The 12314-nt window shown below is 49.0% G+C and overlaps 1 protein-coding gene across 2 annotated transcripts; it reads left to right on the top strand.

Moving 5' to 3' along the window:
• Positions 1 to 769: 769 nt before the first annotated feature.
• CREB3L3 (cAMP responsive element binding protein 3 like 3) lies at positions 770 to 12273 on the top strand. 2 transcript variants are annotated; one of them, XM_066275844.1, is made up of 10 exons: positions 770 to 901; positions 1593 to 1721; positions 2134 to 2431; positions 3661 to 3773; positions 6768 to 6905; positions 7434 to 7540; positions 9661 to 9729; positions 10897 to 10981; positions 11205 to 11301; positions 11497 to 12273. In XM_066275844.1, the coding sequence occupies exons 1-10, from the start codon at positions 875 to 877 to the stop codon at positions 11808 to 11810; spliced, it is 1377 nt and encodes a 458-aa protein (XP_066131941.1). In that variant the 5' UTR covers positions 770 to 874; the 3' UTR covers positions 11811 to 12273. The 2 variants fall into 2 exon arrangements, with proteins under 2 accessions (XP_066131941.1, XP_066131932.1); XM_066275835.1 differs by having other exon boundaries at positions 2131 to 2431.
• Positions 12274 to 12314: the final 41 nt, after the last annotated feature.

The following is a 12314-nucleotide window of genomic DNA, read 5'->3' as shown; positions in this document are numbered from 1 at the left end:
TCATGGGTGCAGCAGGGAGAGGAGAACTGGAGAAAGACACCAGACAAGTTAATACAGAAGAATATTTTAAACAATGAGGGGTTCAGTGAAATAAAGGACGTGCTAGAGATATGGTGAGGGGTCTTCTCTCTGCTAGAGTCAGAGATGGCCTCTCAGCCATGTGGCCTGATTCACAAATATGAAACATCCTCACAAATAAGTGGGCATAGTGATGGAGTCAGGGGTAGAGGAGCAGGGAGTTCCAGACAGAGGAAACAGCAAGTGCAAAGACCCTGAGGTAGGAACACTTTGGCTCAATAAATAGTTGTTGAATAAATGAACGATAGAAGGTTCTAGAAGGAATCGATTGCATGGGTTCAGCTGTGGAGGGCTTGGAGGATGGGTAGGAGGTTCCCAGCTCTGAGGAGAGAAAGAAGCGCCTGCAGAGGGAACACTTAAGCAAAGGCCTGGGGTGGTCCTCCTGTTTTGTTCTGTCCTGGGAGTGGACAGGACCTGGTTAGAGTCTCAGAGCTCTCCTGGATCCCGACATCTGCGACTCTGATAAGAAACAGTCCCCAAAACTAGGGAAGAGTTCATGGCAGAGCAGAGGAACCCCAGACTTTGGCCTTTGCCCCCTGCCTACTGGAAAAGCACAAAACATCAAGATAACGGTCTTCTTTCCCCTCCCCCCAGCCTGCCCTGGAATCACTGGCCCTTAACCCTGTCCATCTTGTCTATCCCCCAATCAGCATCTGGGGGTGGGCTGGGAGCTCCCTGGTGCTATTCCAGCATCCTTTGTGGGAGTTGACAGATTCACAGAGAGGGATAAGACTTGGGGTGAACCTGCGCAGATCAGAGACACAGAAAGTAGCTGGAAGCAGAGCTGGCGGGGCTCATGAATGGAGATTTAGCAGCTGAAAAGGTGAGCTCTGCCTGGGTCTATGGGTGGGCGGGAGGGTCTGTGCCAGGAAACTTTCCTCAAACTTCCAGAGTTAGAAGGAGCCCCCATCCCATTAAGTAGATGGGAAGGCCTCACCTGTGGTGGCACAGTGGATAAAGTGTCGACCTGGAACGCTGAAGTCACCGGTTCAAAACCCTGGGCTTGCTTAGTCAAGGCACATATGGGAGTTGATGCTTCCTGCTCCTCCCCCTTTCTCTCTCTCTGTCTTTCCTCGCTAAAATGAATAAATAAAGTCTTCAAAAAATAAAAAAGATGAGAAGACTGAGGCCCAGAGAGAGAATACAGTGACCAAAAGCATGCCTCCATTCTAGGGCTGCTTTTGTATTTCTTCCCGGCCCCCTACCTCCCAGGAGGGGAAGAGAAACGTGGGTAGGCTGGGAAGGAAAGAGAGGGCAATTTCCACCAGCCTTGAGGGAGTGACCAGGCTGATTATCCCCATGTGTGCATCTGTTGAGAACTTTTTAAAGAAACTGGCTCTCATTCCTTGGGTGTCTCTGGGTTAGCCCCTCAGTACCAATTTGGAGAGGGAAGCTAGATCTGGGGGTTGAGTGGAAATTGAACTTGAGCTGGACAGGCCTGGGGTAGCATGCAGATGGGAGATGGGAGGGAGAGGCACTGTGTGACCCTCACACCTATCTTTTCCTTTCCCTAGATGGCTTCCTCCACCTGTCCTGTGGGTCTCACGGACAGCCTGGAGCTCTTGGATCTCCTGTTCGATCGGCAGGATGGAATTCTGAGACATGTAGATCTGGGCGAGGACTGGGGCCATGTCGGGGACCAGGTGAGGCCCCCACTGCAGAGAGAACCCCACTCAGCTCAGTAACATTTGCTGCTCATGGTGTGTGATTTTAGCAAAGCATTTTCTTGCATTGAACTTCTCAGCTACCCAAACAGGCAGGCCACACTGGTGCCTTAGAGGTGATGAAACAGAGGTCTAAGTTAGGAGCAATAACTTGTCTGGGGTTACACAGAAGTTCGGAATTGGATCCAAACTCAAACTCAGGGTTCATACCTTGACCAGGCTGGATGGTGTTTCCATGTCACATGGTTGTGTTCAAGCCCCACAAACCTTCCATCTTGTAGAAAGGACAAATGAGGCCCAGAGTGGGTCAGTGGTTTGTTCAGAGGCACACAGCAATCCGGAGCAAAACACAGATCTCTTTATTCCCGCCCCACTCTCTCCATCCCAGCAGGTCCTGCCAGCCCCGGACTCTGATGATTTCCTCAACTGTATCTTGGGTTCTGGAGACTCAGTGCCCAGCTCTCCTCTCTGGTCTCCTGCAGCCAGTGACAGCGGCATCTCTGAAGATCTTCCCTCCGACACTCAGGATACCCCCCCACACAGTGGGCCAGCTGCCAATCCAGCTGGCTGCCATTTCTCAGAGTCTGGCAAGGGGCTCTGCCCCTCCTACCATTCTGTCCCCCACAGCTCCACCAGGCCCCTTGGGCCAGTGGCCCAAGTGCTTGAGGCCTCCGTGGCCATAGACTTGGGTGAGTTCTGCGTCTTCTCTCATTGTCCTCACCTTGTTACATACATACCTACCCTTTAAGATGGATGCTGTCTTGGGCCCATTTTCCAGGTGAAACTGAATCCCCATAGGTTAAGCAACAAGCCCAAAACACAAAGCTGGGATGTACCCCTGGCAGGCTGACTTCTCAGCTACCCCAGGTGTCATGCTGGTAACCTCATCTTTGTGCCTCCCATGCCTGGGTCATAGTAGAGACCCCATGAAAATGAGTGGGGACCCCAGCCCTCAAGGCTCTCTCTCCTCTGGAGCAGGCCTTATGCAGAAGACACTCCCAGCAGGGTGTCCTTTGTCCTTTGAGCCTTGCAATGGGGTGGGAACTCTTTTTTTTCTTTTTTGTATTTTTCCAAAGTGAGAAGCAGGGTGGGGGGCAGACAGACAGACTCATGCATGCGTCGGACTGGGACCCACTCGGTGTGCCCAGTGTTGCTCTGCTGCAATCAGAGCCATTCTAGCGCCTGAGAAGGAGGCCATGGAACCATCCTCAGCGCACAGGTCAACTTTGCTCCAATGGAGCCTTGGCTGCAGGAGGGGAAAAGAGAGATAGAGAGAAAGAATCGGAGGAGGGGTGGAGAAGCAGATGGGCACTTCTCCTGTGTGCCCTGACTAGGAATCGAACCTGGGATATCCACACGCCATGCTGATGCTCTACTGCTGAGCCAACTGGCCAGGGCTGGGGTAGGAACTCTTAAGAGTCCCATTGGAGAGTTGAAGAAACTGAATGTCAGAGAGGTTTAATCAGTTACTCAAAATCACACAGCTTCGCTCAGTCAGGATTTGAACCCAGGGCTATCTGACTCCAAAGTTTGTGCTTTGGAAAGTAGACAAGCACCAAGTAGGAGGGTACCAGAGGTGAATCAGACTGGGCCCCTGCCCCAAAGGGGGATAAGGCCTGGCTGGCTGCAGATCTAGTCTATAATCCCGGGAGATAATAGGCATTCTCTCTTGCATTGGCAGTGGGTCCCTCAAAATGTCCTGATGAATTTGGGTTCCTAGCTTATAGCAGAGGGAGACTGAGGCACCAGCCAGGGCTGTCCCCTTCAACTCAGGCCTTGAGGCCCCAAGCTGTACCAAAAGTCCTTAGTACATTGGGTCAATCCTTGAAGCCTTGCTGGAGGAGGCAGGTAGAAGCTGGGAGGTCAGGGCCCCTTGCCTGACATCCTCCCTGTCTTTGTCCCCATCTGCCCTGGTCAGAAATGTGGAACCCAGGCCTTTATCCTGAGAAGCAGGCTGAGCTGGCAGACACTCCCCCACGCTGCAACCTCACGGTGAAAGAACTACTCCTCTCCGGCAGTGGTGGGGATCTGGTGAGCAGCCCCCACCCCAACTCCCACACATCAGAACTGGCAGGGGCACTGAGGTTCATGGAGCCCAATACTCCCATTTCAGAGACTGAAAAACTGAGTCACAGACAAAGGCTGGATTTGTTCACAATCACACCCATAGCAAATCTGTGTGTTCCAGTTGTAATTTCTCTACTTCTGAGCTGGGACACCTTCTACTGTAGTGGCAGTTAAAAAAAAAAAAAAAAGCTAGAATTTTAAGCACCTACTATAAGCCCGGCACTCTTCTAAATGCTTTATTAGTCTTTTTTTTAATTTTTATTTTTTTTACAGAGACAGAAAGAGAGTCAGAGAGAGGGATAGATAGGGACAGACAAACAGGAACGAAGAGAGATGAGAAGCATCAATCATCAGTTTTTCATTGCGACACCTTAGTTGTTCATTGATTGCTTTCTCATATGTGCCTTGACCATGGGCCTTCAGCAGACCGATTAACCCCTTGCTCAAGCCAGCTGGTGGGTCTAAGCTGGTGAGCTTTGCTCAAGCTGGTGACCTGGGTCCTCTGCATCCCAGTCTGACACTCTATCCACTGCACCACTACCTGGTCAGGCTCTTCTAAATGCTTTAAATGTACCATCTTTTAACTCAAGCAACTCTGAAGATTGAGACTTATTATCTTAATTTTTCATATGAAAAATGGACACAGAGAAGTTAAATAATTTTCCCTAAGCCACACAGCTGCTGCAGGCTCTATGCCTGGGCTGGCCTGTTGGGTATGTTGTGACCAAAAGTCATCCTGACAATTTCTAGGCAAGGCTAAAATGCCCCTCCCAACTTGAAAGATGTGTAGTGAGCAACAGCTGTGTGCCAAGACTGGGAACCTCATGGTCAAATGGGAAAACTGACTGCATATGGAAGTGTACTGATGAGGGAGAGAGTTTGGAGGGTCACTGCAGGTCTTGGAAGGCATCCTGGAGAAGGTGGAACTCCAGCAGGCCTTGAAGGATGGGAAAGGAGAATAACTGCTTTGGAAATGCTTACTGTCTTTTGAAAATGCATCATGTCCAGTATCATTGTTCTGCCTGTCAACATCTTGGGATGTGGGAGACCTTATTACCATTTTACAGATGAGCACACTGAAGCTTGGACCCTGGAGAGAAAATGGTTGGGATAATCAACAACCTGGAGTTCTAGGTAGTAGAGTTTGATCTGAAGAATGACAGACTGCCCCAAATCTTCACCTTTATTCTTGAGTCTCCCATTCCTTAGAAATGTGACATTTCTAAGACTTGGACATTCTGATGACAAGAGTCTTTCATTTTTAATGTTTATCTTTCATAATTTAAATTCAATTTAAAATATTTTTGGCCCTGGCTGGTTTGCTCAGTGGTAGAGCGTCAGCCCGGTGTATGGATGTTCCAGGTTTGAATCCTGGTCAGAGCACACAGCAGAAGCACCCATCTGCTTCTCCCCCCCCTTCTCTCTCTCTCTTCTCCTCCTGCAGCTATGGCTCAATTGAGGCAAGTTGGCCCTGGGTGCTGAGGATGGCTCCATGGCCTCCACCTCAGGTGCTAAGAAGAGCTCAGTTGCTGAGCAACAGAGGGCCTGGTATTGCCCCCTAGTGGGCTTGCCAGGTGGATCCCAGTTGGGGTACATGTAGGAGCCTGTCTCCCTACTTCCCCTCCTCTCACTGAATTAAAAAAATAATAAAAAACAATTTAAAATAATGTAAAATATTTTTTTTAATTATTGACAGAAAGAGATAGACATCGATTTATTTTTCCACCCATTTATGCATACATTGGTTGATTCCTGTATGTGCCCTGACAGGAGATTGAACCCTCAACCTTGAGGTATCAGGATGACACTTTAACCAATGGAGCTACCCAGCAGGACTAGTTTAAAAATATTTTGAATAGGAAAGTACACCTACACAGTCCAAGTTCCAATGGTACATGAGTAGATGGGGAGAACCACCCTCTCACCCCAGTTGCCCAAATACCCAGCTCCCCACACAGGTTCTAATTTTTTCTTCCAATGAGATACTTTTTTAAAAAGTTTAACATAAAAAGTAACATGTCACGTGTAACAATGTTTTGCTCCCTTATTTTTTTCACTTGACAGTTTATCATGGCCATTGCTCTGTAGCATGACACGGAGAGCCCATCCCTTTTATTTTACTTTTTTTTTTTTTTTTCATTTTTCTGAAGCTGGAAACAGGGAGAGACAGTTGGACAGACTCCCGCATGCGCCCGACCGGGATCCACCCGGCACGCCCACCATGGGGCGACGCTCTGCCCACCAGGGGGCTATGCTCTGCCCATCCTGGGCGTCGCCATGTTGCGACCAGAGCCACTCTAGCACCTGGGGCAGAGGCCAAGGAGCCATCCCCAGCGCCTGGGCCATCTTTGCTCCAGTGGAGCCTTGGCTGTGGGAGGGGAAGAGAGAGACAGAGAGGAAAGCGTGGCGGAGGGGTGGAGAAGCAAATGGGCGCTTCTCCTGTGTGCCCTGGCCGGAATCGAACCCGGGTCCTCCGCACGCTAGGCCGACGCTCTACCACTGAGCCAACCGGCCAGGGCGAGCCCATCCCTTTTGATAGCTGTGCAATACTCCATTGTACAAATGGGTTATATCTTATTTAACTCAGCCCTTCTTTGCTGGATATTTTTATTGCTCCCAATCATTTGCTATTGCAGATAGTGTTACAGTGAATGTGCAGAACCCAGAATGGTGCCTGGAATGTAGTAGGTAACTGTAAATAGCTGTCTAGTGACTATTTGTTAAGTGGATTAAAATCATGCATGTCCATCCTTTTGCACATGTGTGAAGGTATTGTAGGCTCAATTCCTGGAAGTTGAATTGCTGGGTCAGAGGGCTGTGTGATGGGCTCTTGAGCCCTACTGCCAGTGGGGACTCTACAGCAGACAGATTGGTAGTTTCTCAGCTGTGATGCCTCTTTCATTTCCCAGAGGCTGTCACTTTCCCTGCCCTAATGCAATTCCCTTGTTTTTTCCATAGCAACAGCATCACCTGGCAGCCCCCCACCTGTTGAGATCTGGGATGGGGCACTGCCAGGAGCTGGTGCTGACAGAGGATGAGAAGAAACTGTTGGCCAAAGAAGGCATCACACTGCCCACTCAGCTGCCCCTCACCAAGGTGAGTCTGTGAAACCCTTGGTTTTGGGTCTCTACCCCTTCCTGAAACTAGCTGCCTGAAAGTCCTATGTTTAGGCCTCTTGTCTGTCACCAGAGTCAAAATATTGTCCAAAAAGCCAATTTAGCAGAACCTCTATCTCGCCACAGTTCCCTCCCAGCCTGTTCACTTATCAACACTTGAGTTTGCCATTCTAATTGGAAAACATTATAGAGTATTTAGTATCAGCTGGTCCAATGAAAAGCACTTTTCTCAGATATGACCAGAAGGTGGCGGAATTGCACCTTAAATTTTGGTAGCAGTTATTAACTGGGAATAGGAGCTGGGAAAATTAACAGGACCTACCGCCCTCCTAGAGACTGCAAGAATTTAGGGGCAGGAAAGCTGGTGTTAAAGTCATCAGGAGTCTGCCCCCAGGTCCCTGGGTCTGGGATGGCTCCCATGGGAAACAAATAGAGTGAAGCTGTGGGGTCCAGTCAACAAAGTAGAACCTCCAGCCTGATTCAACCTGCTCCCCATGTCACTCGGCAGTATGAGGAGCGAGTGCTGAAAAAAATCCGCAGAAAAATCCGGAACAAACAGTCCGCTCAAGAAAGCCGGAAAAAGAAGAAGGAATATATAGATGGCCTGGAAACTCGGTAAGGCTGGGTCCTGGGACTGCACACTCAGGTAGGAAACTGGAGAAACAGATGTGATGGAGCTAAGGTCACAGTTTTTAGGGCCTGATAAAATTAGAGTCATCTTCCCTCTCTGGGACAGACCATTTATCATGTGATTTGCAAGGATGGGAAGATGACTAGAGATGCCACAGGGTTTTAGGGTTCCTTTATCCCCTAGAATATATGGTACCAAGAAAGGGTAAGGTATGCACATGGGAGGATGGGATGCTTACTTCCTTCGCCTGAGATCACTGGTCCTCAGAGCTATTGTGACTATCAAGAATATAACTTTATGGAATGCTACAGGTCTATTTGGGTTTTCTGTTTATTTCTGGGTCAGTTTTGGGATGTTATATTTTTCTGGGAAATTGCCGATTTCAAATTTATAAAATAGTTTATAGTTCTCTCCTATTATTATTATTATTATTATTATTATATTTTTAGAGAGAGAGACAGATGGACAGACAGACAGAGACAAAAAGACAGGAAGGGAGAGAGATGAGAAGCATCAATCATTAGTTTTTTGTTGTGCATTGCGATACCTTAGTTGTTCATTGATTGCTTTCTCATATGTGCCTTGACCGCGGGCCTTCAGCAGACGGAATAACCCCTTGCTCGAGCCAGCGACCTTGGGTCCAAGCTGGTGAGCTTTTGCTCAAACCAGATGAGCCCGCACTCAAGCTGGCAACCTCGGGGTCTCAAACCTGGGTCCTCTGCATCCCAGTCCAACACTCTATCCACTGAGCCACCACCCGGTCAGGCTCTCCTATTATTTTTTAAAACTCTGAGCCATCTACAGTTATGCCCTTTTTAATACTTCATTTATTTGTGCCTTATCTTTCTATTTTATCTTCATCAATCTTGCCAGAAGTTTATCTATTTTATTATTCTTCACAAAGAATGAATTTCTGGCTTTTCCTTCTACCCAATTGTAGTTTTCTTTTCTAGTTCTTTCATTTCTATTGTAAGCTTTGTTATGTCCTTCCTAGACTTTTTTTTTTTTTTTTTGTGGGTTGAGTTTATGCTGTTATTCTTTTGCCGGTTTTTAAATGTGCATGTTTAGCTTATTGTGCTGAATTAAAGCTATACATTCCCTCTTAGCACCACTTTAGCTGCATCTCATACATTTTGATTTGTACTACTGTCATTACCATATGGACCCTAGGTTTTCTCTAATTTAGTTCTTTATCTTGTGGGTTATTTAAAAATTTTTGCCACTGTCGAGAGAGAGAGAGAGAGAGAGAGAGAGGAAAGCATCAACTCATTCCACTCAATTGTTCCATTTAATTGTGCACTCATTGGTTGCTTCTTGTACGTGCTCTGACTGGGGATCAAACCCACGACCTGGGCACAATGGGATGATGCTCTACCTGCTGAGCAACCCAGCCAGGGCTATCTTGTGAGTTATTTAGAAGGAGGACTTTTGCAAGGGAATTTCTTCACCTCCCTGGTTGTGATATGAGGACTGATACACCTTCATGCTATGATCTGAGTATTTCAACTCCAATTCCGAGTTGTCTGAGGCACAACCATATTCACAGATGGATGCAGGTGAGAAAGGTGGGGTCCCCAGCCTGGACCTCAGCATCCTAGATGGAACAGTAATCAATAACTTGTTCCTCAAATGCAATCTGCTAAGCCCCTAGTCAACTTTACTTCATGCCAGTCTCCCAACCACTCTGTGAACTAGGTAATTGTAACCTCATTTTACAAACAAGGGGACTGAGGTCACAGAGCTGAATGGCTCAAGGACACAGGGAGTGTGAAGATTGTAACTTGGTTCTGCATGGATTTCCAGTCACCCATCTACTCTATCTCTGGAAGCATCACTGTCTGAATTTGGCACTCCATCCTCAATCCTGGGGGCTCAGACTGGAATGAAGCCCCCCACACCAATGCAGAAATGGGACCTAGAACTTGGCAGACTTGGGTTCAAATTCTGGCCCTCTCACAGACTTGCTAGGGTGGCTTTGAATCAGAGTGACTTCCCCTCTTTGGCCTTGGGTTCCCTGCTGTAAAGTGGGGCCTCACAGGAAGGTGTGATTGGGATAGTTGGTGACTGGTATTTTCTGAATGTCACTGTGACATTTTCCCTGCAGCATGTCAGCCTGCACTGCCCAGAACCAGGAGCTTCAAAGGAAAGTCTTGCATCTTGAGAAGCAGAACATGTGAGTCTTGGCAGGGCAAGGGACAGGGGGGACTGACCCCCAAATCCCTTATAGGAGAGGTGGACAATGTGGGGACAGCTTCTGTCATTGCAAGGCAGACCAGGGAGTAAGGGTTCCACCTAGAAATGGGCAGGCAGAATAGGGGAGAGGATTTGGGTTTGGGAACTTGAAGGATATATAAGAGTTTATAGGGGAAGCCTCTTCCAGTAGAAGAAATGGTATATGAATGGCCAGAGGCTAGGAACGTGATGTGTTGGAGATGCATAATCCCACCCAAGGGATGCATCCATTTAGTCTATTTATTTAGCATCTACGGCTTAGTTTTGGGCACTGAGACCACAATAGTGACAAAGAAGGCACAATCTCTCCACTTAACTCACAGTCTAGTGGGAGACATACTCAAGACATAAATATATATGTCTTGTGGGAGACATACTCAAGACATAAATATATATGTCTATATATATATATAATACAAATAGTGATAATCACTGGGAAGAAAAATAAAACAGGGTGAAGGGCTATTTTAGACAGTAAGATCAAGATAAGGTGACACTTGAGATGAGACCTAATGGATCAGAAAAAAAAAACCCACCCAGCTACAAAATGACCTGGAGGAACAGTGTCCTTAGAGGGAATAGCCTGTGCAAAGGTCCTGGGGCAGGACTGTGCTTAGCATATTGTAGGAATAGTGAGGAGGTCAGTATGGATGGAGCAGAGTGAGTGAGGGGGAGAAAGGAAGGAGGTGAGGGCAGGGAAAAGACAGGGGCAGGTTGTGTAGGCTTCCTGACAGGGAGACCTTGAGAGAGGTGAGAGCCCTGAGAGAGTTGGGAGAAGCTGTTTTACATTTAAATAGTGCCCCCTGGTTGCTGGGTGGGGAGGAGATGTGTGCGTGTGAGGGGGTCAGATAAAAGGAGAAAATCAGAGAGCAGGTTTGGGCTAGCATCCAGTTGGCAACCCTGGAGGCCTGGGGGGGGGGCAATGACAGAGGTGTGGATAGGATGTCATTGGAGATTTAGCAAAGCAGAGAGGGAGGGTTTGGGCCTTATAAGAACAGTGGGGCCTTGAGGGATAGACAAAATTTAGACATCAGCCATGCCAGGGGATACCAGAAACAGATGGGGAGCCAGGCTAAGAGATCAGCCAAGGCTGCTCATTTCCACTAAGGTCCCTCTTGGAGCAGCTGAAGAAACTCCAGGCCATTGTGGTCCAGTCCACCAGCAAGTCAGCACAGGCAGGCACCTGCATAGCGGTGAGTCCTAACCCTTGCTCTGATGGCCCCCAGGATAAAGGGGGTCCTTGGCTTTGGCCAACTGGCCTGTAAGAGGTAGAAGGTGAGTATGAGTAGCATGGCCCCAGCCCCAGTTCAAGCATAATCCAGTCTTCTGGGCCTCAGTTTCCTTGCCCATGAGATAGATGGGTGTGCTCACAGGGGCGGTGGAGGGATGGAGTGAACCTGCCCCCATCTCCGGCAGGTCCTGTTGCTCTCTTTCGCCCTCATCATCCTCCCCTCCATCAGTCCTTTTACCCCCAACAAAGCTGAGAGCCCCGGAGACTTCACACCTGTGAGAGGTAGGTGGGCCAGGATCACTTTGGGGTCCCCTCTGGGTTGCACCATGGGCACAATCTCTTTGGCTCCCCAAGTCTCCATATTGGGCCTTTGGGAGTTGGGGAAGGAGCCCCCTGCAACTGCTCCCTGTGGCTGGAAAATAAGAAGGGACACCAGCATCCCACCCCATCCCTCATGAACCCACAACCCTCAATCAGTTTTCTCCAGAACTTTGCACAACGATGCTGCTTCCCGTGTGGCCTCTGACACCACACCAAGTTCCGAAGCCCCAGGACCTCAGCATGAAGCTGACGCACCCCAGGAAGGGTCTCCAGGCAGCATCAGGGCACACTGGGATTCCCAGGACATGCTGGCTCTGGACAACTCAACAGAGGAGCTGGACAAATCAACCTTGGTCCAAGGCAACTGGATAGAGGAGCTGAGCCCGGCGGCTCTGCTGAGCTGGGCCTCGCCCAAGCCGGCGCTCAACCCTGGGCGTGTGGGGTTGGAGGTGGTGGGGGAGGAGCTGTGAGCATCATCTGGCCCTGACCCCAGGCCCCTCTGCTCAGGGGTGCTGCAGTGGCTGCTGCAGTGGACAGGCCGGGGACTGGAGGTGAGGCAGAGACCCTTGCAGAGAAGCCAGGATGGAGATGCACAAGCTCATGGCTACACACCCAGAGACCCAGACACAGGAGCAGAAACTTAGGCACAGGGCAACCATAAAGCCACAAAGCCTGAGAAATACAGGCCTAGGCGCAGAAGGAATCAGGCAGGCACATACAGAGTGAGCCACAGACCTGGACATACACACAACATGCCTCAACAAGTGCCCTGCCGGGGAACTCCTTCCTGCCTTCTCATACAGGAGGGAGCTGCTGAGGACTTCAAGGACCCTGGTGCCTAAGCACTGACTGAACTTTGAGGTGACCATGATCCCAGCCACCATCCACTTTCTCTAAGACTGCAGTGATCCTTATTAAAATATTGTGACAGAACATGGCTGGTATGGAAACCAAAGAGGGTGGGGGCTGAATTG

This window comes from Saccopteryx bilineata, chromosome 1, assembly GCF_036850765.1.
Source record: "Saccopteryx bilineata isolate mSacBil1 chromosome 1, mSacBil1_pri_phased_curated, whole genome shotgun sequence".
In the NCBI taxonomy this organism is placed as follows: Eukaryota; Metazoa; Chordata; class Mammalia; order Chiroptera; family Emballonuridae; genus Saccopteryx; species Saccopteryx bilineata.
Note: the sequence above shows the minus strand (reverse complement) of the source record. Positions and strands in the feature narration are given on the sequence as shown.

Excerpts from the sequence above, each read along its gene's own strand:
- CREB3L3 (XM_066275835.1), top strand. The coding sequence starts at position 875 with ATGAATGGAGATTTAGCAGCTGAAAAG. Across the intron at positions 1,722-2,130 it reads GGGGCCATGTCGGGGACCAG|CAGGTCCTGCCAGCCCCGGA; the intron begins GTGAGGCCCCCA and ends TCTCCATCCCAG. Across the intron at positions 9,730-10,896 it reads CATCTTGAGAAGCAGAACAT|GTCCCTCTTGGAGCAGCTGA; the intron begins GTGAGTCTTGGC and ends ATTTCCACTAAG.